General features: G+C 55.4%; 3 protein-coding genes across 7 annotated transcripts in view; 1 reads left to right on the forward strand and 2 right to left on the reverse strand.

The window, feature by feature from the left end:
- PDCD11 (programmed cell death 11) overlaps positions 1-4,938 on the forward strand; it is a 46,201-nt gene extending 41,263 nt beyond the window's left edge. The window contains exons 30-36 of one of the 2 annotated variants that reach the window (XM_035028409.1): positions 169-285; positions 991-1,140; positions 1,363-1,610; positions 2,308-2,476; positions 3,067-3,220; positions 3,685-3,850; positions 4,593-4,938. In XM_035028409.1, the coding sequence (XP_034884300.1) occupies positions 169-285; positions 991-1,140; positions 1,363-1,610; positions 2,308-2,476; positions 3,067-3,220; positions 3,685-3,850; positions 4,593-4,764 (1,176 nt within the window). In that variant the 3' untranslated portion in view covers positions 4,765-4,938. The remainder of the gene's footprint in view (positions 1-168; positions 286-990; positions 1,141-1,362; positions 1,611-2,307; positions 2,477-3,066; positions 3,221-3,684; positions 3,851-4,592) is intronic. The other variant, XM_035028419.1, reaches the window with a different exon arrangement.
- A 2,025-nt stretch (positions 4,939-6,963) lies between these two features.
- Positions 6,964-11,370, reverse strand: CALHM2 (calcium homeostasis modulator family member 2). 4 transcript variants are annotated; one of them, XM_035028486.1, is made up of 4 exons: positions 10,948-11,370; positions 9,433-9,699; positions 8,302-8,995; positions 6,964-7,488 (listed from the first exon to the last, which is right to left on the reverse strand). In XM_035028486.1, exons 3-4 carry the CDS (start codon positions 8,854-8,856, stop codon positions 7,072-7,074), a joined length of 972 nt encoding a protein of 323 aa, XP_034884377.1. In that variant the 5' UTR covers positions 8,857-8,995; positions 9,433-9,699; positions 10,948-11,370; the 3' UTR covers positions 6,964-7,071. The 4 variants fall into 4 exon arrangements, with proteins under 4 accessions (XP_034884377.1, XP_034884370.1, XP_034884357.1 ...); XM_035028479.1 differs by lacking the exon at positions 9,433-9,699; XM_035028466.1 differs by having other exon boundaries at positions 8,302-9,699.
- A 2,998-nt stretch (positions 11,371-14,368) lies between these two features.
- CALHM1 (calcium homeostasis modulator 1) lies at positions 14,369-17,057 on the reverse strand. The gene is made up of 2 exons (XM_035020720.1): positions 16,506-17,057; positions 14,369-14,851 (listed from the first exon to the last, which is right to left on the reverse strand). Exons 1-2 carry the CDS (start codon positions 17,055-17,057, stop codon positions 14,369-14,371), a joined length of 1,035 nt encoding a protein of 344 aa, XP_034876611.1.
- Between the last annotated feature and the right edge of the window lie 7,541 nt (positions 17,058-24,598).

Raw genomic sequence — 24,598 nt, forward strand, 5'->3', positions numbered from 1 at the left:
GCCAGCCAGCCGACCGAGTGGCTTTCTCTTGGACTGAGAGCGGTGTGAGTTTGGAGCCAGGTGCTGGGTGGCGCCGGGAGGGGCAGAGGGAGGGCATTGCCCTGGGCTGCCAGCAGGTTCTCTGGGGCCAGGAGGACGGCTCGCCATCTTTCCCCCTTGGAACCTCAGGAGAGAGTGGACAAGAAGCAGAAGAAAGCTGCTCCGTCAGAGGAGGACGACAGTGGTGTTGAAGTATATTATCGGGAAGGGGAAGACGAGGTAGAAGAGATGAGTGTGTTGCCCAAGGTGAGGGACAGCACTGGCTGGGGGCAGAGACGCTGCTCTGGGGAGGGAAGTCCTTGGTCTCCTGTCTAAGAGCTGGGCAGTCTTCTTTCTTTGCCTAAGGTGGGGCTGTTAGGTCCTCACTTGGTCATCAGCATCCTGAGGACAGAGACCCTGCTTTACCCAAGGAGTGGGCTGCATAAAATAAATTCTCATCAGTGTTTATTGAGTAGAGCTGAATTAAATCAGTGGGGCAGGCAAATAAAGATCTCACTTTTTTGAGCCTGCATCTCCCTCTGAAAGATGAGGACAGTACCATTTGGACTGAGGCCTGACTGTGGAAGGGCTGCCCGGACAGTAGGTACTGACATCCCTTCACCCTTAGAACGCCTGTCATGTCTCTGTCCCAGCTCTGCTATTATGTTATGCGCATGTAGTACTTTTTACGTGAACGTATATATGAATACACATACGTATGGGATTTTTGTTTGTTTGTTTTTACATACGTATGTTTAAAAAGCTTGTTGTCTAAATGAATTTATTTACAAGGAAAGCTTTTATGTCACTACTGAGTAGTTTCTCCAGCGGGAGTGGGCCTAGCCTGGCCCTAGAGGAGAGGAAGGGTCTCTGGGCATGGTGGGGGCCCCGGCTCCTCATCGGGGTTGGGGCTGGGGAGCAGGGTACAGCCTAAGCTGAATGCTTTCCTCACACACCTCTGCGATCCTTCAGGAGAAGCCGACCAGGCCAGCAGAAGTGCCCCGGCTACAGCTGTCCTCCGGTTTCGTTTGGGACGTAGGGCTAGACTCTCTGACCCTGGCCTTACCACCTCGAGGCGAGAGCTCAGACAGCGAGGAGGACGACAAGCCTCAGCAGTCCACGGTGTCGTATTTTGTGGGGCTTTGTCCTTCTGCAGGGACCCCTTGGTGTTAGTCTCCTTGGCTCTGTCCTGGCCTGAGGGTCCCTTCCGACAGGGCGGGGCGGTCTCAGGCCTGCCAGTAATCCTAGGGCTCATGGACTGCCCTGCCAGCTCTTGGCTTCCACCACAGACCTCCATAGTGGTCTGAGGAGCAGATTACTCACTAATTTTTGTGCCTTCCCTAGCAGAAGAAAAGCAGGAAGGAAAGGATGCTGGAGAAGCAGAAGGCAGAGAAAGAGCTGTCCCGCATGGAGGAGGCGCTGATGGATCCTGGGCGACAGCCAGAGTCAGCACATGATTTTGACCGACTCTTGCTGAGCTCCCCCAACAGCTCCATCCTGTGGCTGCAGTACATGGCCTTCCACCTGCAGGCCACGGAAATCGAGAAGGCCCGGGCCGTGGCGGAGAGGGCTCTCAAGACCATTTCCTTCAGGTCTTGGCTTTGCCCACTGCTTTGGTGGGCGTGGCTCTAGACAGGGAGCTGTCTCCCTGGGCTGCAGGGCTTGTGGACTCTGGGTCATTCCCTCCTCAGGAGCCCGACGGCACTTTGGGTGGCTATCACCAGCACCTGTGGGTTTTCAGGCTTTGGCTCCTGGCTGCGCCATCTGTGCAACAGATCTGCTCATTTATATTTTATAGTCCCCTTCACTGAAGTAGCGAAGGGTGACATTTACAGGACTCCCTGTGCTTAAATAAGGTGCCCAACTTGGAACAGAAGTAGAACAGGGACAATGACTGTACATAGCTGGGTGCAAACACTCTCAGTGGCCACTTTCCAGGCACAGGGTAGAGTGAGTTTCCTGACAGCTAAGAGGAGGGATGGCAATCCTTTGCTTCATTCTCTTAGTTTGGAGACAGAATCAGACCAGAGATTCTGCTCCTTTCTGCCCAAACCTTGGGCTAGGTTAAGATCTCTTGGGCTTCCTTTTTCAGAACGGAGGCAGACACTCGGGGAAGCCCAGCGTCGGGTTGGCATTCCTGCTTCTCTGTGAGCTGCAGTGGGGGCCAGGCTGCTCCATGGCTCACTTGATGGTGGGAACTGAGAAGTAGTTCCAGTCAGCATCCCTGGGTGGTAGTGGGGGCTTCCTTGGGCTGAGGTGATGGAGCTCACATGCTCACTCTCCCTCCAGAGAGGAGCAAGAGAAGCTGAACGTGTGGGTGGCACTGCTGAATCTAGAGAACATGTACGGCTCTCAGGAGTCACTGACCAAGGTCTTTGAGCGGGCCGTGCAGTACAATGAGCCTCTCAAGGTCTTTCTCCATCTGGCTGACATCTATACCAAGTCCGAGAAATTCCAGGTAGGAGTCTGGGCCAAGTGGCCCGCTGCCAGAGGTCCTCAGCAGCTTGGAAACGAATTCCTGGGAAGTCCAGGAAAGAATCCCCCTCTTATGGATCTGGTCCCGCTGCAGGCTTGCTGTGTGACCTCTGGGCCCTAACTTGTTCATCTTCGAAGTGGGAGGAATCCTTTCCTCCCACTTCTGCCTTAGGAATGCAGGGTGAAGATGAGGAAAGTAAAGGGACAGTGGACCCCTGGTGTGTATCCCTTGGGCATACAGCCACAAGGCAGCAGCTCAGCCAATGTCCCTTTTCTGTCTCTCCTGTTCCCCCTTGTCATTCTCATGTTCTTGTACTCTTAGGACCTCCATACAGCACAGGATTAGTAGGGGCTCTCCCCACCATGTTAGGCCCCCTCGTGTGCTCTCCCCATCTCTGGGAGCCTGCCCGCTTTCCTCAGGCATCTAGAATTGCACCTACATAGTGACCAGAGTCTGAGGCCATGTCTAGCTTCTCATGAGCCTAGCTGCCTGTCTCTGTCATTGCCCCTCTGTCTCTGTTGTTGCCCCCTCTGTCATATCACACTCCATAGCTTACCTTGTCTTTCCCACAGGAAGCTGGTGAACTTTACAACCGGATGCTGAAGCGATTCAGGCAGGAGAAAGCTGTCTGGATCAAATATGGCGCTTTTCTTCTACGGAGGGGCCAGGCTGGGGCCAGTCACCGTGTGATGCAGCGAGCTCTCGAGTGTCTGCCCAATAAAGAGCGTGAGTGCTCATCCCTACCCTTTGGCCCGATTCCTGATCACATTAAGCTCTCTGATATCTGGGCATAGGGATTGGAGATTTTCTCATCTGAGGGTGGTGTGGTATTAGGAAAGCCTAGTGGAGGGCACGGATCTCTCTGTTGATTATATGCTCATGAACATAACATGAGTTGCATTTCAGATGCTAAACTTCAAAGATGGAGGAACAAAAAACAATTAGCACTAATTTTGTTGCCGCTGCCCCCTCTCCCTTCTGGGCCCAGAGAGTGGGATGTCTGCAGTGGGAATCATAGATTAGTGCCCATCTGTATACCTGGCCCCAAACCTTCCCAGTGTTCACTTGTCATCACCCAGGTCTTGGAACCTATGAGTAGGGAGTCGGGAGTCGGTTTGTCTGTGCAGCACGTTAATGCTGTGGTGAGGGGTCTCTCTGCTTTGTGCGTCTGAGCTGTTCTCTCCCTGCAGATGTGGATGTGATTGCCAAGTTTGCCCAGCTGGAGTTTCAGCTGGGGGATGCGGAACGGGCCAAGGCCATTTTTGAGAACACACTGAGCACCTACCCAAGGCGCACTGATGTCTGGTCGGTCTACATAGACATGACCATTAAGCATGGCAGCCAGAAGGAAGTCCGGTGAGAGGGGAAGACAGGCCAGGGCTGAAGTAACTGGGGGAGGTTGGGGATGTTGGCCAAGTGGATGAGTTTTTAGCCCCACAGCATCTTCCAGCGTCCCCAGTTTCTCTTACCATGTCTGGAAGAACAGCTTTGACATGACACACCAGCTCCTGTGGTATTCACTTGTTGACTTGTTTTGCTGCCTCAGGGGCCAGCGTCTGGCCTATGTCTGGAGTCTTGGGTGGGCGGGAGGCTGGCCCTGATGTGGGGGTCAGGAGACTTGGGTTTCCCACCTAATTCATTGAGCCTGGCTCTTGTGCTAGAGAATGGTCACAGGCTTGCTGTTGTCGCCTACAGCCCCACGGGGCAGGGAGGGTCAGAGGTGGGTGGCCTGAGGTCCAGAAAGAACCAGTGCCTCACCCAAGCGCATCAGTGAGTTTGAAGCAGAACTTTTCTCACAGAGCCCTACCTCATGTGTGTCCCCATCCCAGTAGCTTTGTCCTGACTCACTGTGTCACTTCAAGCCAATGAGTCCTTTTAACACCCGTGGGTGTCTGTCTGATCTAGAAAGTGAGGGTGGCAGTCTCTCTCCCCATGGACACCTTAGGAGTTTAAAATGGTAATAAACGTAAAGGTAGAAGTGAGAGTGCTGGAGAACAGAGGGCCTGGCTGCAGAGCCAGAGGGCAAGTGGATGAAGGCTAGTCAGCAGTCGGGGGGCAGGGGGCCAAGAGGCAAACGCTGCCTTGCTCTTCCTTACAGGGACATCTTTGAACGGGTCATTCATCTCAGCCTGGCCCCCAAGCGAATGAAATTCTTCTTCAAGCGCTACCTGGACTATGAGAAACAACATGGCACTGAGAAGGACGTGCAGGCAGTGAAGGCGAAGGCCCTGGAATACGTGGAAGCGAAGAGCTCCGTGTTGGAGGACTAGTGGCTAGCTGTCTCCGGTGACCCCTGTCAGTAGTGGGCCAGCCCGGCTGACTCTCAGGTGCCTGGGCAGCCGGAAAACCATGTTGCCTGAGGACTCTTATTTAAGTGTTGCTTCTTCTGCACCACCTTTATGGCAATCCTGTCAGGATGAAAAAGAATTTGAGCTTTCCTGTAATTCCTTTTTGCGTGTTTTGTTTTAGTACTACTTTATATCATCCCCTCCCCCTTTCTTTAGAGCACGCGAGAGAAAGCATGCGTGAGGGGCAGAGGGGCAGAGGGAGAGAGAGAGTCTCAAGCAGACTCATCGCTGAAAAGAGGGCCTGACACTGGGCTCGATCTCATGGCCCTGAGATCATGACCTGAGCTGAAATCAAGAGTTGGATGCTTAACTGACTGAGCCACCCAGGCGCCCTTTTCCCCTTTTTCTGAGGCTGCTGTAGACAGCAGGCTCTCGGACTCCTAGAAAAGCTAAGACTCCCTCTTGGAAGTTTCCGGGAGAGCAGGAATAGAGGGGCTGACTCCTGACAATCTTGTGGTCAGGATCCCCCCTTTGGCCCTGGCAGGCTCTTGGTCCAGCCAGAGGGGGTCAGCAAGGCCCAGGGAGAGGACCTCCTCCCCTAGGTCTCAGAGTCTCTGGGCATTCCCTCAACCTGAGCTCAGCTAGTACTTGTGCTCTTTTGTGGAGTACGTGAGGCTGGGACAGGAGGACAAAGGCAGACCCCTTTGGGGGAAAGGACAGTTGGGGAACCCGGCCATCTGAGAGGAAAGCCACAGGTATTGGCTTAAACCATCCAGTGGTGTTTCCTCCCAGGCCCACCAGGCCCAGATTATCCAAGCTCTCCAAGTTGGGTGTCTCATTTGTGAAATGGGGTCCAAAAGGCCTACCTTGAAGAGTTGTTTTGTGGATGAAGTGAGAGCATGTATGTTTGTGTGCTGCCACAGGGCCTGGCGGGTAGGCGGCTCAGTGAGGACGTAGACTGCTGTGCTGTGTGAGCTGGGGAGAACTGCAGAGTTTCTCCTTGTAGCTCCTGTGCGGAGAGGTTGCTGGGTGGAGGGCATTGATTGGCTTCATGGTTTTCTTTGAGACTTGAGGGAAAGGGGATATGATGGGCCCACCACACCCACACCTCCCTGTGACCCTTGTAAACTTCCTAGAAAGATGGTCTCCACCTCCTTTGATACGTAATAATCCCGTATGTTTCGGAATTCTTGGACACCAGCGCAGACCCAGCTAGTTGTTGAAGCCAGTTCTTGTTTGGCTTGGTCTTAAGGGGATTAAATGTTTTCTCTGGCAGAGAGCTTTTTCCATGGGAAGTGACTGGGTCGAATGCTGGGAAGCAGGACAGGGACAAGGGAGAGCATCAAAGGTTTTAGGGGTGGTGGAGGTGATCAGGCAAGGGCGGGCATGTGTGGGTCGGGGGAGAGGCATAGCTGGGGCTGTCCTGGTTTTTGGGCATTAGCCCTAGGTTATAGGAGCTAGTCTGCCCTACCGTGTGCGGGATCTTCTGACTCATGAAATTTAAGCCAGTCTTCTCAGTGAGAAAGGCCAGGCTTCACCTGTTCCTCACATCAAATCAGATAATTGAATCTAATTGTCAAGACATCATAAGCTGTAGGGCCTTCCCAACACCTGGCTTTCCCTGTACTCCTGTCCTCCCTCCCATCCATTTTAATCTTGCCCAGGGTCTCTTTGTTCCCCCCTCCCTCCCTCCCACAGGGGATGGGATTTGGGCCTGTCTTCATGACCACTAGCCTACAGCGGCATAGCCCATCCAATCATGCAGACACCAAGCTAGTCCTTTATACTAAGAAAAACTTTATCAAAAATTTAAGTATATAAAATAAAGCATACACTGGAGGGCATCTCCTGGCTGAGCACTGCTGAGCCAGGTAACCCTATGCGTCACGCCATAACGTTAACTGCATGATATCCTGTACGAGGCGTCTGCTGGTGAGTTTCACTGTCACCTGGCTCTGCTGGCCAGGGCTTCCCAGCCTTGGAGTCCCACCAGTAAAGGTCGTCCACATCATAGTTAATGAAGGACCAGGTCTGCGAAAGGGTCTTCTCTCCAAAGCTGTTGACGGAGTGGTTGGTGGCAGCGGGAGAGGGGATTTCTTCAGATCTGAGAGCCTTCCTGTCGGAGTGGACCCCATTGTCTCCTAGCTCTCTCCATGCCCCAGGCTCCTTTGTGCTCCCGGCCTGTTTCCCCAAAAAGTGAAAAAATCATCCCCTTCTGATGTGAGCAGGCAGTGGAGTTCAGTTTGAGACCAAGTACCGTCACTTGCAGAGAGTGTGGGAACAGGACCCCTAGGAGGCGAGCGGGGCCATCTCCACGGTGTCGGGCACTGTTCCGTTGCCCGCCAGACCCTGGGCCCACTTGTGCAGGCGGCTGTAGAGCGGGAGGCCCTGGTTCTCGCGGTACAAGTAGACGCCCGTGATGGCATTCCACTGTGGCCGAGGCTGTGTGCCCTCTACTGGGAACCTGGCAATCAGCTCCTCGTCGTCCTTGTCGAGCGCCACAAAGCCAAAGAAGCGGCGCACGTTGTGGGCAGCCAGTGCCCGCGAATGCGCCTCGGCCGTGCGCTGGAAGAGCCGGTCCTCGTTGGTGCGGTACTGCACCCAGTAGGCCTGCTGGCGGAAGCTGAGTGGCGAGCAGTAATGCTTGAGGCACTTGGTCAGGAACACCAGGATGGCCACCACGCCGATGAGCAGCCACCCGAAGAGCTGGCCAGAGAAGGGGCAGGTTTGAGGAGGGGCAAGGAGCTGCCTGGACCCTCACCCGCCCCAGGAAGAAGTCGGACGAGCTGGTCAGAGGGCTTGGGCTGGGCTGACCCTGGGCTGCACACCCCCCGAGAGCAGATTCTCCTTCGATGAGGGAAGCCAGCCTGTCCGGCTGATTCCACTTCGTCCTCGCTCCCTTGAACTCACGTGCTCTGGTTTTCGTTTTTGTTTTTTAGCCAATCTCGTGCTCCTTCCTGTCTCCCTCATGCCCCTGCTGCTCTGAGCGAACACCTGCAGCCGTGTGTTCTGCCCAGGTCTCTGCCCTGACTGAGCTCTCCTCCTTCAGAAGTGAGCCACGCTGAGGCTGGGATCAGGGCCGCAGGCGCTGCTTCCTAACTCAGCACCCCGTCCTCGCTCAGGGGACTCCCCGATGTCAGCAACACCTGGCGCTGACTCGGGGCTGGGCTGGGGTCCTTCTGGGGATAGGAACATGTCAACTCCTAGCTGATGGCAAATGTTTCGTAAGCTTACAGGGGTTCGTGCTCAATCTGGGAGCAGTAGGGGCGTAATCTGTGACTGGGATCAAGGCTCAGTCTGAGCCAGAAAAACATTCCTTTAATGTTTAAAACTTGTCTCACCAACTCCTAACCTACAGGTTACCCAGCTCAGATACCTGATGCTGATGATCTAGTGCTTTCCTGGAGACCTCAGCCCCTGAGGACCAGCTCTAGCTTCAATACTAGACCATCCCAGTACCTCCGCACCCGCCACGGCCTAGAGAAGAAAGAAAAGGGGCTTCTCTTTGCACAGCCTTACCTGGGACTCATACTTGAGCCTGCGGGTGACCTCCTCCCGGAAGCCCGACATGTTGGCGGGGCCCTCCCCGCAAGGGAACCTGGCCAGGATTTCTGTGGCATGGGCTGGTGGGAAGCCCTTCTCCCCGGCTGTGAGGGAGGAGGGGTCCACAAACTCACTGAGAGCACAGACGTAGGCCTCACCGCGCAGCAGGGAGATGACAGACCAGGTGACGGGGGCCACGGCCGCACGGCCCAGGATGGAGCTGAGGAGGAGGAAGCTGGGGGCAGCCGAGCAGTTCTTGGTCCTCCGGTACTGGCACTCGGCAACCAGGTTCCAGGTGTGGGTGTTGAGGATGACCCCGACGAGGAAGAGTGCCAGGGCAGGCACACCGATGGCTGTCAGCCCATACAGGTAGTTCCGGGCAGGCGAGCAAGGGCAGTGGAAAGCCACCACGGAGAACAGCTCCTGACTGCCCACTGTGCCCAGTGCCACCAGCCCATTAAAAATCATCACGTCCTTGCTCTTGAAGAAGAGCGATAGGAAGCGGAAGTTCTCTGCAATCAGGGCTGCCATGGTGACTTGTCAGTGGAGGGGCGGGGGGACCAGGATCGACGGTTCCTGAGGGACTAGGAGGGAGTACAGGCTGGTGGGCATCTGAAGGCAGGGCACCGTCTTGCCATTTTATCCCCTCCAGTGGCCAGCCTGGTGCTTCCTGTGGAATAGTAGACGACCAATAAATGTTGGCCTCTGAAAACTGAAAGGAATCGGGGCGGGGGGTCCTGTATGGCCAGGCTAGTGAGAAAGGAGACTTGGGGAGCCCTGGGGCCTAGGGGACGTGGTGGCCACTGCTCACTAAGCTCCCACTGGGTGTCAGGTGCTTTCTATCCCTCATTGCCCATCGTCATGGTCCTGCATGGAGCTGACATGTCCCCAGTGTGCACAGACAAGGTGGAGACTCCCTGGAGCTGAGGGGCTTGCCAGGGGCACATATAAGCGGTGGGGCAGAGCTGAGATTCAGGCTCAGATCTGTCTGCCTCAGGCACTTGGGTTCTTGTTACTCCCACAAGCTTCCCTTGAAGCCGGGATTAAGGACGGCCCTGTGGCACCGGGGAATGTGGGGTTCCGGGCAGTGCTAGAGCGCTGACGGACCTAGGACTATTTGGGGGCTGTTGTCCTCCAGGTCTCTAGCCCATGGGCTTCACAGCTGGAGGGGGTGTCCTGGGAGAGAAGGGTCTTGGGTTTGACTCCGTGATGTGGGGTGGGGTGGAGGAAGGAGGCTTTGGTCAGTGCCGAGCGAGGCAGTGTGCCTGGAGTTCATGAGAACTTTTCATTCTGGAGACCTCAGAGTCTGGACTGGTTTAGGAGATCCTGGCTCTCAACATACTTCATGACTTTTCTCTGGGTCTGTGTCCTCATCTGTGAAAAGAGGATAAATCATTCCGGCCCTTGGTCTCCCCGTAGGGATGCTGGCAGGAAAAGAAGGGATAAACGATGCCTGAGACCCTCCATCTCACCCTGCCAAGGCTTTAGGCAGTGGGGACGATTCTCCTTCCTGCCAAGATCAGGAAACTAAGGCCTGAAGAGGAGAACGTGCCTCGCTTGAGGCCATGACAGTACGGAGGTGTCTGGGCAGGACTTTTGAGCCTGACTTAAGGAGGCTTGGGAAGCGGACAAGGGTGGGTCAAGCCAAGTGAGTCCTCTGTTTTCCTGGTCTCCTACCCTTGCTCTCTGCTCATCCATGAGAGCCCTGGTGAAACTTCCCTTCCCCACCCATTCCCCCTTCCCTATCTAGCGGCCTCCCAGTGACAGGGAATGGGGAGGCTAAGGCTCGACCGTCCCCACCAGCCCATCCCCAGCCTGCTCAGCCATGGTCTGGGCTGCCGCGGTGCCAGGAAGTGGCTGCGGCTTCGAGACCTCTTTCTAGGCCCCACCCACACAAGCAGAGACACAGGCCAGGGCGTGGCCCATGTCCTCCCCATCTGGGGGATGAAAAACAAAAGTCCGCAGCCAGAAGCCAGGGAATGGAGGCATAGGGTGGGCAGCAAACGGAGGAGGGGAGACCTGCCATATTTCCTTCCGTGCCTCTTCCCTACCCCAGCACCCCTCCCGGTCTCTGCCAATGCTGCCAGATGGGCCCCGGCAGAGCTCGGTGACCACGTGGGGAGCCAGAAGGAGGAGGGATCTGACTCTTCCTCTCACTCCCAGCCCAGGGGCTCCATCCCACTCCCTGGGAAAGAGTTTGTACCATTGCCAAGGCTGAATGGGTTAAAGGCAGGCTCCTCTCTTCCTCTTCCCCTCTTGGCTTCAGGGCTTCTCATGAGCTTTCGTGGGGCCCTGGGTTCATAAACTGCCCAAAGTGGGGTACAAGATATCTGAACACAGAGGGCGGTGAGCAGAGGAGGGACCAGGCCGTCATCTGAGACTACTGGCCCTGTCCCACAAGCCAGGGAGGGGTTGCATCCGAGCCTGGGTGGGACCTCCAACAACCACAGTCAGGACAGAAGACAGGATAGGCTGGGAGAGGGGGGCACACTGGCCTTGCCCAGAGTGAGGAGCCTCAGTGAGGGGCCTTTCTCCCCAGGACAATCCCTCTGGGCAGCCTTGAGCAGTCCTGCCATGCTCCCCCTGTCGCCTGGCACGCCCCAGCGAGGGGCCCTTCCTTACCTGGGGCCAGCTGTGGCGCCAACCAGGGGCTCCAGCCTCGGCGGGGCGCGGGCCTGCAGGGCGGACCCCCCAGTGCTGCCGGCGGTGCCCTCCGCGGGCTCTCTTGTGCTTTCTTCTGCACCGGAGCAGGGAGCCTGAGACCAGCAGGGCGTGGGGTTGGGGGTGTTTTCAAAGAAGTTTTAAACTCCAGGGAAGCAGAGGAAACAGGCAGGATGGGACTCGTGCAGCAGCGGCGGGGAGTGGAAAAACAGCCTCCCTCCGGCGCCAGGCAGGGGAGGGCGGGCAGTGAGGGCGGTGCTAGAGGAGAGGCAGTTGGGCTTCCCGTTTGGCGGCGGCGCCGGCCCGTGCCTGGCCTTGCCTGCCCTCCCGAGCCAGCTGCCCTGGCGGCCTGCGCACCCGTGGGACGAGTTCAGGGGGCCAGGCAGGGGGGCCTGCTAGGACATCCTGCCTGGGCCTGCCCTCCCTGCCAGTTTCAGGAGCACTCCCCATGCTTGACTCCTGCTGGACCCCGGCAGGGTTGGAGGGGAGGGTCATGCCTTCAGACCGATGCTGAGCCCTAGCAGGATGCACAGGCCAGGGCCTCCCCGCCTTATTCTGGCTCTTCTCCCTCAGAGCCATCCTGCCCCTGCCAGTCCTCCTCCCACCATCAGCTCTTCTGTCCATACTTCACCTGCCTTCCCAGGTACTGCTTCAGATCTCAGGAGGGCTGGTAAGGGATCCTCTGAGGCCCTGTGGGCAGAGCTCTGGGTCGTGGATAGAAATTACAAGAAGGCAGGTGGTTGCTGAAAGAACCCCTTTGTTACCATCAGATATGCCCAGCCTGTCCCAGAAAGTGGTCATAATCTCCCCATCCGTGGGACTGTGTAAGCTGAGGCTGAAAAGTCATGGGTCAAGAATGCTAAAGGGGAGAGCCCTGTCCAAGGACAGGCTAGATGACCCCTACGATTAAGGGAGAGACCCCCCCCCCCCCCCCTGTCAGCTCTGCAATGTTTGTGGTTCGAGGACCGTGGAACTGCTGAGTGCCATGCTGGCCTCCCTGAGCTGTGCTTGTCATGGGCAGGAATGAAGGGAAAGAACCAGTGTTTATTATTCAGATCCAAACACCACTCCAGATTCTTCCTCCAAAGTTACCCTCCTTTATTCTCACCATAGTTCTGAAAAGTAGGTCCTTTTAAGATCTATTTTACAGATAGACACACTGAGGTTTGGAGGGATTTGGTGAGGTCTTACAGCTCTAGTTCTTTTTTTTTATTATTATTTTTTTAAAGATTTTATTTATTTATTTGAGAGAGAGAATGAGACAGAGAGAGCATGAGAGGGTCAGAGGGAGAAGCAGACTCCCTGCCGAGCAGGGAGCCCGATGTGGGACTCGATACTGGGACTCCAGGATCATGACCTGAGCCGAAGGCAGTCGCTTAACCAACTGAGCCACCCAGGCGCCCCTTACAGCTCTAGTTCTTGAACCCCAATCTGCCTGACCCAAAGCTTTGCTCTTTCCTTGACATTTGTACCTCCCGATATTCTGCGCTGGCTTTTCCCACTGGAAGCCCCTCCCCACCCACCAACACAGACCTGGTCTCTACTCCTTCAAAACCTGTCTGCATTCGGGGCCTAGATGAAGTCCCACTCCCAGAGGAGCCCCCCAGCCTCCTCCAGCCTCCTGGGCCTACAGGGCTCATCCTCCTCCCGAATAATGAAAGGAACACAGACCGGGTCTCAGAAGTGGGAATGGATGGGAAGAAGGGAAATCACTAAAGCAATGTTGCAGGGATCAAGATCAAAACAAATTCTTAGATGAGTGGGACTTACATCTTCTTGTCCCTCAATTCCCTCCTCAACAAGTTGAGCAGTCCTGCCATGGGAGGACTCGTGTCGCCCCCCCCTTCTGTGCAGGGGAGGAGGATAAGCACTCAGGTTCAGGAATCTACAAGCCCATTAGCCGCCGTGTACCTAGTGCCTGTTCTGGCCCACGAACTTTACTTGCTTCACCTATTTCCTGATTACAACAACGCCATCAGGTAGGTGCCCTCATCCCCATTGTACAGATAAGGAAACTGAGGCACAGAAAAGGAAGCAATTGGCCTGAGGGACACTGTAAGTGGTAGAGCCAGCATTTGTTCCGGTTCTCTCTCACTCTGGAGTCTGAGCTGTTTCTACTCTAGGCAGCTTCCCTCCACCACCTCACCACCCTCATCCCTAGCTCAGGCCAAAGCTAGGTGCTAGAGGAGAGGCAGTTGGGCTTCCCGTTTGGCAGTTGGGCTTCCCGAGTCTTAGCACTCGGGAGCCCCCTCCCCAGGGTAGGGGTTTTGAGAAAATGGGAAGATAACAGCTTCTTTTCTAAATGCCCAAGCTCTGGGGAGGTCTGATTTCCCCCTGAGACTTGGATGTGAAGGAGGCGTTCAGGTGGTCTCCAAGGAGCCCTCCAAGGGAGGGTGGTATGGTCTGAATGTGTCCCCCCAAATTCATGTGCCAAATCTTAACTCCCCAGGGGGATGATGTGAGGGGGTGGGGCCTTTGGGAGGTGCTTAAGTCAGGAGGGCAGAGCCTCATGAATGGGATCAGTGCCTGGAAAAGAGGCTCCAGGGAGTTCCCCTGCCCCTTCTACCTGTGGGGACACAGCGACAAGGCCCCGGCTTTGAACAAGGAAGAGGGCCTCCATCAGAACGTGACCATGCCAGGGCCATGATTTTGGACTTCCAGCCTCCAGAACTGGGAGAAGTAAAGTTCTGTTGTTTCTAAGCAGCTCAGTCCATGGTATTTTGTTGGAGTAGCTCACTTGGCTAAGACAGGAAGACTTTCGTGCTCGGGACTAAATCAATGGACAATCCACTTGACAAGTGTTGAGTGGCCTCCATGGTGACCACACGCTCTGGCTTCTCCCAAGGAGACCTAACTTCCGGCATTTTGTCTCCTTTCCTGTCACTGCAGATGTGTTACGTGAGGTCAGGCTGCGGGCCATGTCCTCACGGCCCACTCGCAGCCTCATTTGGGAGATGGACCCAAATCAGAGGATTCCTGCTTTGTGAGACAGCCAGACGCCCTCCCACTCCCTGAGTCTTGAGCATAAGGGAACAGAGATCATAAAATGTCAGTGAGGGTGGCTGTAGGACCTGAGAGGAGACAGTGAAGCAGGGATGAAGTGGCTGGGGAGGGGCTGGGCGGGTGGGAGCTTGTCCACCCCAACCCCTCCCCCAGCCAGTTCTGAACCTTTCTAATACTGCTGTGTCCCAGCTGGGGGATTGATGTCCCTTTCCAGCTCCAAATTTCCTGCCTCAATGGGCAGGTGAATGTCTGGGCATGTGGGTCTGTCCCAGGGGCCTACCACTCCGCCCCGGCAGGCTTCATTTTTCCATCTGGTTTGCGGGGGTCTGAGAGGCCGTGGGCTCAGACCCCCATTCCTGCCTCTTCACTTGGCCACAGCTCACACTCTGCTGAAGTAGGTGGCCACCTCCTTGCGTGGAGCCCGGGGCCCGCCCCCCGCCCAGCCGTTGCCCATCAGGGGCTCCTCCTGGCCCAGCCGCAAGGGCAGCTTGCATTTGTGCCAGCTCGCGAGCAGCCTGTTCATGGTGCCTTGATCCGTGATGCCGCGCAGCTTCTCTCTCTCCTCCTCAGCCCCATCCTTGGCCGCTGGGGTGGCCGAGCCAGCCGGGGATGTGGCCAGTGCCCCATGGGTGTGACCCAACTCCAGGTCATGGTTCATGGCCTCGAAGAACTGCTGGATGCAGACCTTGGCGAAGGCCTTGGCGTGCTCCATGCATGTCTCATCGAAGAGCTTGCACTCAATGTTGTTATAGTGGGACGAGTACTTGCTTTTGAGGAAGGCGGCCTGTGTGAAGCAGGGCCGCACAGAGTGCATGACGAATGCCAGCAGTGTGGTCAGCAGCACGAAAGACCAGCCCAGGGCCTGCAGGGGAGAGGAGAGAGAGTTGGCTGGCACTGCCCTCCCACCTCCCAGGCCTGTATACACCCCCCAAAGCATGATCTCTTAGGGCCGTTAGGGAGAAGAGTGCTGACTGGGCAAATGACTTGGCCCGGCATTGTCTGCCTTTCAGGAGCCTGCACTAAACAAGCCTCCTCTGTGGGCCCTGAGCTGGGCCCTCAAGGGTGGCAGAGACAAACCAGACACTTGCTCAAACTCTGTGCGGAAGACACTTGGGTGCTAGGCCCGTTCTGTAATAATTCACTGCCAGGCATGGGGCAGGAGGCTCTCCTAACCTGGGCTTCGGGATCAGCCCCCAGCCGCACAGAGAAGCCTTTGGCCAGATCAGGATGAGAGAGGTGGCTAAATGCCTATAATCGGGGTCGGGGGGTTGTGGCCAAGCCAACATGGGCTGGGAGGCTGCAGGCCTGTGTTTGGTCGGGGGGAGTAGGCATGGGGAGTAGACCCCTGGGGCTGGGTCTCCTCATGTTTCAGGTAAAGCCGGAAATCTGATTTTTGTGTGAAAATGTCTGGTTTTCCAAAATTGCAAAGTTGAATTTTGAATTCACTCGGAAGGCCAGACGAAACATGTCTATAGGCCGGGGAGCCTGTCCTCTGGGGGCCCTTTTAGCTCATGATGTGGTGGTTTGAAGTCAAGCAGAGGGACAACTGTCCTAGGCCCTGAGGCCTGGGACGATGGCACAGTGCCCACAGGGAGGAAGTGGTTTGGGAGGGAAGCAGAGCTTGTACACTCAGAGCGTGACATTCATGTGGGGCGTCTGGTGGTGACGTGGGCCCCACAGGAGAGCTGGCGCCAGGGAGCCAGGGGTCTGGACTTGCCAGAGCAGAGTGTTCCTCTGGCCCTGGCCCGGCAGGCCTGGTCCCTTGCCCCTCCCCTGACATCTGCTGCAAGGACCCGCGGCTGCTTCTTCCCTGTGCTGCTCTGACTGCAGGGGAGGCCTGGGTGCTTGGATGGGGGAGGGTCCAGAGGGGCAGAAGACAAGGAGTGGGGCTGGGGAGGACCAAGCTCTGGATTTTCCTGTCAGTGGGCCCTCCAACCCTGCCTTTAGGGCACATCCCAACAACGCATCCCCCTCACCCAAGCCCTCCCTTGCAGGGGCACCAGGACCCTCGGATCCCGCTCCTGGAGCAGGGAGGCACCTGCTGGGGGCATTTGCCAGGAAAATGTACCCAAATTGCCCAGCCACCCACCTGCCTCACCACTGCCCCAGCCTGGAAGAAGAAAAGGATGCAAATACACCAGGCTTCCCAGCTGGAGCTCAGGATGGAGAATGTGGGGCTGGCTGAGCTGTGGGGTCCACTCTAGGGACCTCAAGACAGGACACAGGCCTCTGAACTGAGGTGTAGCCATAGCACTTTTTCCAGGGAAAACGGATCCAGGGAAGACACACGGCTCTGCCTTCAGAAGCCCTGGCCTCGGTTGGGAAAATATGCCCCCGCCCCCAAAGAGCTCCGTCCGAGGGGGAGCCCCAAGCCCAGTCTGGGGAGCTCCCATCTATTGGGAAAACACGGCTGTGCCCAGAGCAAGCCTCATTTCAAGAGGTGGGGGATTGGACCTCGCCAGAGGGACCCTGGGCCGCGACGGGAGACCCGGGCCAAGGCCGGGCCGCCCCCTCACCTGGGAGATGCAGCGCAGGGAGCGCACGGCCACATCGTGGGCCAGCAGCCAGTCGCCGTCGTAGATGTCGGGGCAGGGCACCCGGGCCAGCAGGCAGGGAAGCTCGGGCCGAGACAGGCCCAGTGCCAGGCTGCCATTGCCCAGCACAGTCACGGGCACCGCAGTGCAGAAGGCACAGAGGAAGCACTTGCCATCCAGCAGTGTGACGGCCACCCAGACGATGGGCCCAATGAGGGCGCGCTGGGCCATGGAGCAGAACATGTAGCACAGCACGGCGGGATCCTTGGCCCGGCGGCCCGGGGGCCGCTTCCACTCTTCGGCCAGCATGGACACGTGGATGTTCATGACCAGGCCGAGCAGGAAGAGCATGAGGGGCGGCGCCAGCAGGATGCCCGCGCTGTAGGCCGCGTTGTAGCCCGGCAGGCAGGGGCAGTTGAAATCGAAGGCGGAGTACACCTGGGCGCTGGCCAGGGCCATGATGCCGCGGATGCCGTTCATGAAGGACTCCTGGTTGGCCTGCAGGAACTGGAAGATCATCCGGAACTTGTCCATGGTGCCCCCTACGGCGCCAGGTGGCCTCCTCCCACCTCGCCACCTGCTTCAGGATGGCCCCCGGGGCCGGCTCTGCGCCCCGGGCGCCCACCGCATGGCTGAGACGGGCAGCGCTCAGGGCAGTGGCCGAGGTCGCTGTCCCTTTGAGAGCCTGCTAGTCAGGGGCTGGCTGAGACGGCTCGGGTCAGCCAATCCGGTGGGGGCCGCCAGCGTCCACCCCTCCCCTGCCTTCCCCTCCGGGGCTCCTCTCGCCACGGCTGCCTCCGGCACTGGGAAGCCACGGGGCCACACCTGATGGAGACCAGTTCTCTGTGGGTGTGGGAGCAGGGACGGGGAGGAGGCTCGGACGCAGGCCGGGAAGGCTGGGTCTCCAGCAGGGTTGGAGTGTGGGAGAATCCAGGGCTGGGGCAGGGCCTGAGCTTCTTGACCTTTCCCCCTGCGTTCCTAGAAAGGGGGGGAGCCCTCCGCCTTCTGCCCTGCCCAAGGGGTCTTTCCTCCACGCTGTATGAGGGTTCATGAGGGCTCCTCCTTCAGACGGTGATGGTGTGATAAGGTAGTCATGACGGGGATGGTGGGGATGGTGGGGATGGTGGGGATGGTGGTTATGGGGAAGTGTTGGTGGGGGGTGGTGGTGGAAGTAGTGGTGGGGAAGGCAGTTAGGGTGGTGGTGGGAGGGGGGGACGGCAATGCCGTTGGTGATGCCGGTCACAGTGGGGACGACAACGGTGGTGGTGGTGGTGGTAGTGGGGACAGCAGGCTGGCATAGTGTAAAAAGCCCTGAATTTGGATTCAGAGGATTGGGATCCGCAAGATTGTCGGGTCTCCTCCTGGCTGGCCTGGGAGCGCTGCCTGGGAGCATAATGCTGGTGCTTCTAGGTCCTGTCTGCTCCTGTCTCTGTGGCTGTGTCTGTGTGTTTACGGACTGTGGATGACAAATCCTTTCCTGGCTGCCCCTCCTATTTCTACTCCCCCAGATCAAAAATTAAAGGGGTGGTGCTGTGGGGTTCATGCCTGGAGCTGTGGCCTCCAGAGTGTCTGGGGAACCAGGCCAGGGCCCCTCCATTAGCATATCAAAGTGGGGTAGAGCTTAAAGGGCTCCCTTTGATGTTGCCAGCTTTCCCAGAAAAACAGATCAGACCCAGCGCCAACCAAATGGGGCTGAAGCAGAGCAAGAGCCTGGATAGGGAGGCTCTGTGGGGCCCTCAGATCTGTGTGTCCATGTGTGAGCTTCCTGTGACTCTGGGCCTCTGTGAATCTGCATGTGTGTGAGTGCCCGCAGGAGAGGTCTTTGTGTCTTTGCATCTCTGTATGACCGACAAGAAGGAGCACGGGTCTGGGGCTTCCCCCGGGTCAGGCCCGATGCCAGCCCTCCACATGCATCACCTCGTGTAACGCTCATACAATCCTATGGGAGACGTGTTATTGTCCCCATAGTACAGAACTGGGGACTGAGGCTCAAGTCAAGTTACTAGCTAAAGGTTACATGGCTTGTAGGTGGAGGAGTGGGATTTGAATTCAGACTAGGTGGGAGTTAGGGGACGAAGGAGGGGGCAGGGCAGTGTGTTTTTGGCCTTTCTCCTCCAACAGGATCAGGTTCCCCTGTTCTACTAGTTTGGATGGAAATGCGAATGTATCACAAGTAGGGTTTGGTGGGGAGGGATATTGCTCTCCTCAGTCCTCAAGCTCGAGCACCTGGGCTGGTGGCCCTTGGAGCACCCTTTTTGGGGGCCTTCGAGGGGTGCACCCATAGGCGGAGAGCAGGATGAGGGAGATCCAGCCAAGGAGGTGTCTGCTCCCAGCCACCTCCTGCAGCATCAGTGTGCGTGGTAGACACTGACCTGCTGGCCGAGCCTAGTACACGCCGCAAGTGTAGAGTGGCGGGTGGGGGGTGCAGGAGCCCAGGGGCGGGGGGGGGGGCGCTGCAGGGGCTGCCTGGAATCTCTGTTTCCTATAGTGGACGTGCCTCCCTGTTTGCAGCTGGGGGGCACTTTTAGTGGCATCCCAGCTGGCTACCCGCTCGAACCTCTTTTTTTTTTTTTTTTTAAGATTTTATTTATTTATTTGAGAGAGAGAATGAGAGACAGAGAGCATGAGAGGGAAGCGGGTCAGAGGGAGAAGCAGACCCCCCGCTGAGCAGGGAGCCCGACGCGGGACTCGATCCCGGGACTCCAGGATCATGACCTGAGCCGAAGGCAGTCGCTTAACCGACTGAGCCACCCAGGCGCCCCTCGAACCTCTTTTTACTCTATGCCACGCTGCATACATTCTCTGCCAATTGTAACTTCAACGTTATTTAAAAATATTTGATATAAAAGTTTGACTGGGGGGTGACCTAGGTGGCTCAGTCAGTTAAGCGTCTACTTCGGCTCAGGTCATGATCCCAGGGTCCTGGGATGGCGCCCCGCATCAGGCTCCTTGCTCAGCGGGGAGTCTGCTTCTCCCCTCCCTCTGTCCTCCTTCCCCCCCCGCCCCTCCCACCAGCTCCCTCGGGGGTGCGCTCTCTCCCTCTCATAAATAGATAAAATCTTTAACACACCCCCCACCAAGAAACCCACTTTGATTGGATTCTAAACCTACCATTCTCATTATCACAAGAATTTTATTTACAGTTATGGCAAGTAAATGAGTGTTAGATTCTTTATATATACTCGAACTCTTGTAAATTTTTGAAAAGATCATCATTAAAGAGCCTTGAGGTGGGGGTTGGGATAAATGGGTGAAGGAGGTCAAAACAAACTTCCAGTTATAAAATAAGTCATGGGGATGTAATATACGGCATGGTGACTATACTTAATGATACTATATCATATATTTGAAAGTTGCTAAGAGAGTAGATCTTAAAAATTCTCCTCACAAGAAAAAAATGTTGTAACTCTGTGTGGTGATGGATGTTAACTAGTGGCTATTTTGCAGTATATACAAATATCTAATCATTATGTTGTGGAGCTGACACCAACATAATGTTATATGTTAATATATTTCAATAAAAAAAAGAGCCTTGAATAGGAACTGCCTGTGGTCATTTCATGCAAAAAAAATCTGATGTTAAAAAGTTGTGCTCCCCAAAGCCAGCTCACATTTCTCATTTTGAGAGGTCTGGGAGATTTCATTAGGATGTTTTATACCAATTCAGTATTTAATAACTTTCCTAGTACTTTGTACCACAGCTTTCTTACCGTAATTATAGAAGATAAGGAAGGTGTAATTTTTTTTCCCACCAGGCTCTATATAGATGTCTCCAAATCCCCTCAGTTTGCCCCGTGTCTTGTACCAATGTTATCAGTGTGTTGATCCACTGGGAAGGGAAGAAGGTTAGGAACTTCTGCCTCTAAAGGGGGGTGGGGCAGGGGCAGGTGCTCTACTGGGGAGAAGGTGGAGGTGGCTTGGAGGGGGCCAGAACTGTCAGCGACCACAGAAGGGACACAAGGCTGCTTGGGGGCAACTCCTTAGCCATCACCCCTTTACTTATACTGTCCCCCTCTGGGAATACCAGCTGCCCCTCATCTGCCCACCCAAATCCATCTCAAGGCCCTGCCCATTCACTCACTGTCTCACTGAATAGTCAAGAAACCATGTCACAGAGTGGTTAAGAGCAACCTAGCCGATGACCTGGGTTCAAGTCTCAGCCCCACCAAATAGCAGCCATGGACCTTGGGCAGGTAATTTTACCTCTTGGTGCCATAGTCCTCTCATCTGTGGACTGGGGAGAATTAAAGAGCTTACTTCTCAGGCTGTTGTGAGGATGCTGAAGGTAGGAGTTAAGTGCAGCGCCGGGCCCCCAGTGAGCTCTCAGGAAATGACCCTGATAACCTTGGAATGGTAATAATTATCATCTCTGCACTTGAGCTTCAGTAGTGCATTTAAAAAATCTATATTAGTTTCCCATTACTTTAGAAAATTACCCCAAGTTTATTGGCTTAAAACCACACAAGTGTATTCTCTCATAGTTCTGGGGCGGGGGGTGGTCAGGAGTCTGGAATGGGTCACAGTGGGTTAAGAATCAAGGGGTTGGCAGGCTGTGTTCCAGGGGAGAATCCATTTCCCGGCCTTCCCTGGCTTGGAGAAGATACCCACGTTCCCCAGGTCACCACCCCGTGTCCCTCCAGCCTCTGTTCTGTCGTCACTTCTTCTCTGCCTCCCACCACTCTCTTCTTTTTTTTTTTATTTAAGATTTTATTTTTATTTGTGAGAGAGAGAATGAGAGACAGAGAGCATGAGAGGGAGGAGGGTCAGAGGGAGAAGCAGACTCCCTGCCGAGCAGGGAGCCCGATGCGGGACTCGATCCCAGGACTCCAGGATCATGACCTGAGCTGAAGGCAGTCGCCTAACCAACTGAGCCACCCAGGCGCCCCACGCCACTACCCTCTTCTAAGGACACTTGGGTAGTCCTGGCTAATCCAGGAGAGTCTCCCCATCTCAAGATTTTTAACACAATCACACCTGCAGAGTCCCTTTTGTAGGTAACACACTCACAGGTTCCAGAGACCACAAGGTGGACTTGGGGGCCCATTACTCTTTATCTACTGCAGCAGGGGTCTTTGGTAGAGAGGCTAGCCATACTCCGTGTCTTCTGCACCTCTGCGCTGTAACTCTAGCTTCTAGAGCGTGACTGGGCGTAGACAAAAAACAGGACGCCACGACTCTGCTCCACCTTTTGGATGCCTTGGGCGGCAGACTCACCCACAGCTACCACTGTGGGATGCACACCAGCCCCTTCCCCTTCTGCCCCCAGGAGTTGTCCTGGCACCCAGGCTGGCGAGGCCCCTCCGGCTTGGAGGAGTCAAGAGTGTCATGAACAGTAGCATGCAAAGGGGGTCCCTGGGGAGTGGGTGCTGTACGTCTAGGAAAATGCCCGATTTGCGTAGGAAGGCACGAGTGCGGTGCTCCAGTGGGTCCTGCCCTCAAGCCGCAGCTGTGGGAACACCCAGAGGGCAGGGCCACGGAGGAGGCAGGGACCGTCAGTGAGATTGCTTATGAAGCAAGTCAAGTGCTGTCAGGTTGTGTTATCAGAGGTATGAAGTCTTCACCCAAGAAGGCTATAGTGCCATTCTCTCCGGCATCAGCCAAACTGTATTGGAGGTCGTTACGTGTGGCAAAAACAAATAGTGCTCATCAAATATTCTATGTGCTTCCCTACAATTCCCAGCCCATGCTCCAGGTAGGTTGGGGCCATGTGGTTGAGTTCTGGGATCGAACCCCCCACCTCTTACCACTGTTCTGCTCCTTTTCTTCTGTCTCTTGGACCCCGGACACCGATATAGCAGGTGCCTTTGGGCCCCACCCACCCTTGCCGGCACTCACCAGTCCATTCTGAAGGCTGCTCACAGCACGCCTGAGACATTTGGCCCCAGGCAAGCTGGAGGTGCCTCAGTGAGTTTCCCAGCGAATGATGGTTGGAAATTGGTAATAAACACTCCACTTTCCTCCCTCCTGGGTTGGGATGACTCCCGCGCACGGCTCCCGGACCTGCTCACAGCATTGTCTGTGTCTGGCCAGCTCCCCACCTTTTGCTGGCTTTCTTCCCTTTCTATATTACCTCCCCTGTTCCTTTTTTGGTGTTTCCTGGGAGCAGCTTCCACGTAAACTACTTGCATTCACTTCCTTGTCTCAGGATCTGGAGAATACGATGTGTCTTGATGGTGGCATCCCAAGATGGGGTGAGTCTCCGTCAGTTGGGTCCCCAGGTAACCAGAGGAGCCTTCCTCCTCTCCTCTTGCCCTCCCTTCCCTGCTTACCTACCTCAGACTTGGCCTGAGTGAGAAATACATCTTTGTTGTGTTAAGGGACTGACATTTTGGTTTGATGTTGACTGCATTTTATTTTTACATCCCGGTCTAACCTAATGGTGGTCTGTTCTATGCATTACATTTTAAGCAGGACACTGACAAACAAGAACACCCAGAGTTCTAGATACTTCTAACCTACTATTTCTGTCCATCTCCACCCTAATCCTGGTTCCACTAGTTCTTGCCTCCTTCTGCAGTGCACACTGGCCCCTATCAAACTCCTCCCAGGCTGCAGACGGTGTGATCTTTTAAGAGTGGACATCTGATTATATGACCACATTCTCAATTTCCTTCAATGGTTGAAGTAAAAAAAATCCTTAACAGGTTCTATATGCCCATGTGAGAGCCAGCTCCCCGGGGCCATTCTGCTCCCAATATCTACTCTCTAGCTCAGTTGTCCGCTTGCAGTTCCTCAAACAGGATAAACCCCTCCCCATCTCAGAATCTTTGCATGTGCTGTGTGCCTTCCTGTATCCTTAAGACCTCAACTTAATGGTCCGTCTGTAGAGAGGTTCCGGAACCCTTAGCTTGGACAGTTCTGTTGACACAGGCTTTCATACTTCCCTTTCCCAGCACTGATGACAATTTGAATTCCTTGTTTTGGAGGGGTGTGTTTATTTACGATCGGGGGCTCTCATTGGACCATAAATGTCAAAGGCCCACACCTCTTTTGTTCACTGCTGGGTTCCCAGTGCTTGGCCCAGTGTGGCTGGTTTAGCAGATGCTCAGTTAATAAGTGCTGAATGAATAAATACATGAATAAGTGAATAAGGGGAAAAAGAGCCTTGGATCAAGATAACTTTGAGAGGAGGCAGGAATTCAGACACAAAGAGGAGACAGTCCTGCCACCCTGGCTCTGGGCTTGCTGCCGGGGTTAGATTCTGTGAGCAGAGTGGGGAGGACTGAGAGCGGGTTCCTCCTTTATGTGAAGGGTGCCTGGGTGGGAGGGGTGGGCAGGAGGGGCTGGTGCCCATTCAAAGCTCATTACCATGGTAACAACCAATGTCACCTCTGCTCTGCAACCCCAGACCATCTCCCATTGCCCTTCTACCCCAGACCATCTCCCATTGCTCTTCTCTAGACCTTCAGGGATACTCTCCCTATTCTACAGCCCTCTCTGCCCTTCCTCTGCAGAGCACATCAAGTAGAGACAAGGGGAGATCATTTCATTTGGCCCCAAAGAGCTGGGCAGAGCTGGGCTCTCAGCAGAGAACTCCTTTACCTTCTATGAGACCCGGGCAGTGGAAGTGTGTTAGTTGGACATGATTCCTCTGTTCTCATCGTACTTTTTGGGTCCTGGTGCCTTTCCCTAAACAGGGGTGCTTAAGATCCCTCCCATATCAGTATCCTAAAACAGGGGCAGGCTCCAAACCTCCCACCTGTTCTTTATAACCCTGGGGGTGTGTGGGTGGGTGGGGGGACACATGACCAGGGATTTATAAGAATCCTACAGAAACCCACCCATCTGCTTCACCAGGACACCTCCCTTTGTGAGCAGTCCCCTGCCCTGGACAGTTACCAAAACCCAATGATTTTCCCTCAGTTCCTCCTACTCCTGGGTCTCTCTGAAGCTCTGGATTTATTGCTTATCCTTCCCCCATCCTGAAATTCCCTCGTCCCTGGCATTTTTCTGGACTCTTCCTCTGTGATTTTTCCTCTTTCTCTCATTTACCGCCCCCGCTTTCTCCTCCAAAGCTCTAAAGGTCTTGCTCCTTCCTCTTCTCACTCAAGCCTCTCTCTTTCTCTTTCTGGCCC

Source organism: Mirounga leonina, unplaced genomic scaffold (assembly GCF_011800145.1).
Source record: "Mirounga leonina isolate KUSES-001 unplaced genomic scaffold, KU_Mleo_1.0 Mir_114, whole genome shotgun sequence".
Taxonomy (NCBI): Eukaryota; Metazoa; Chordata; class Mammalia; order Carnivora; family Phocidae; genus Mirounga; species Mirounga leonina.

Bases quoted from the DNA above. Each gene is read 5' to 3' on its own strand.
- CALHM1 (XM_035020720.1), bottom strand. From the start codon at position 17,057: ATGGACAAGTTCCGGATGATCTTCCAGTTCCTGCAGGCCAACCAGGAG. The intron at 14,852-16,505 runs GTGAGGGGGCGG...TCTCCCCTGCAG, and splicing joins CCCTGCGCTGCATCTCCCAG to GCCCTGGGCTGGTCTTTCGT.
- CALHM2 (XM_035028479.1), bottom strand. From the start codon at position 8,856: ATGGCAGCCCTGATTGCAGAGAACTTCCGCTTCCTATCGCTCTTCTTC. The intron at 7,489-8,301 runs GTAAGGCTGTGC...TTCTCTGGCCAG, and splicing joins GGCTCAAGTATGAGTCCCAG to CTCTTCGGGTGGCTGCTCAT.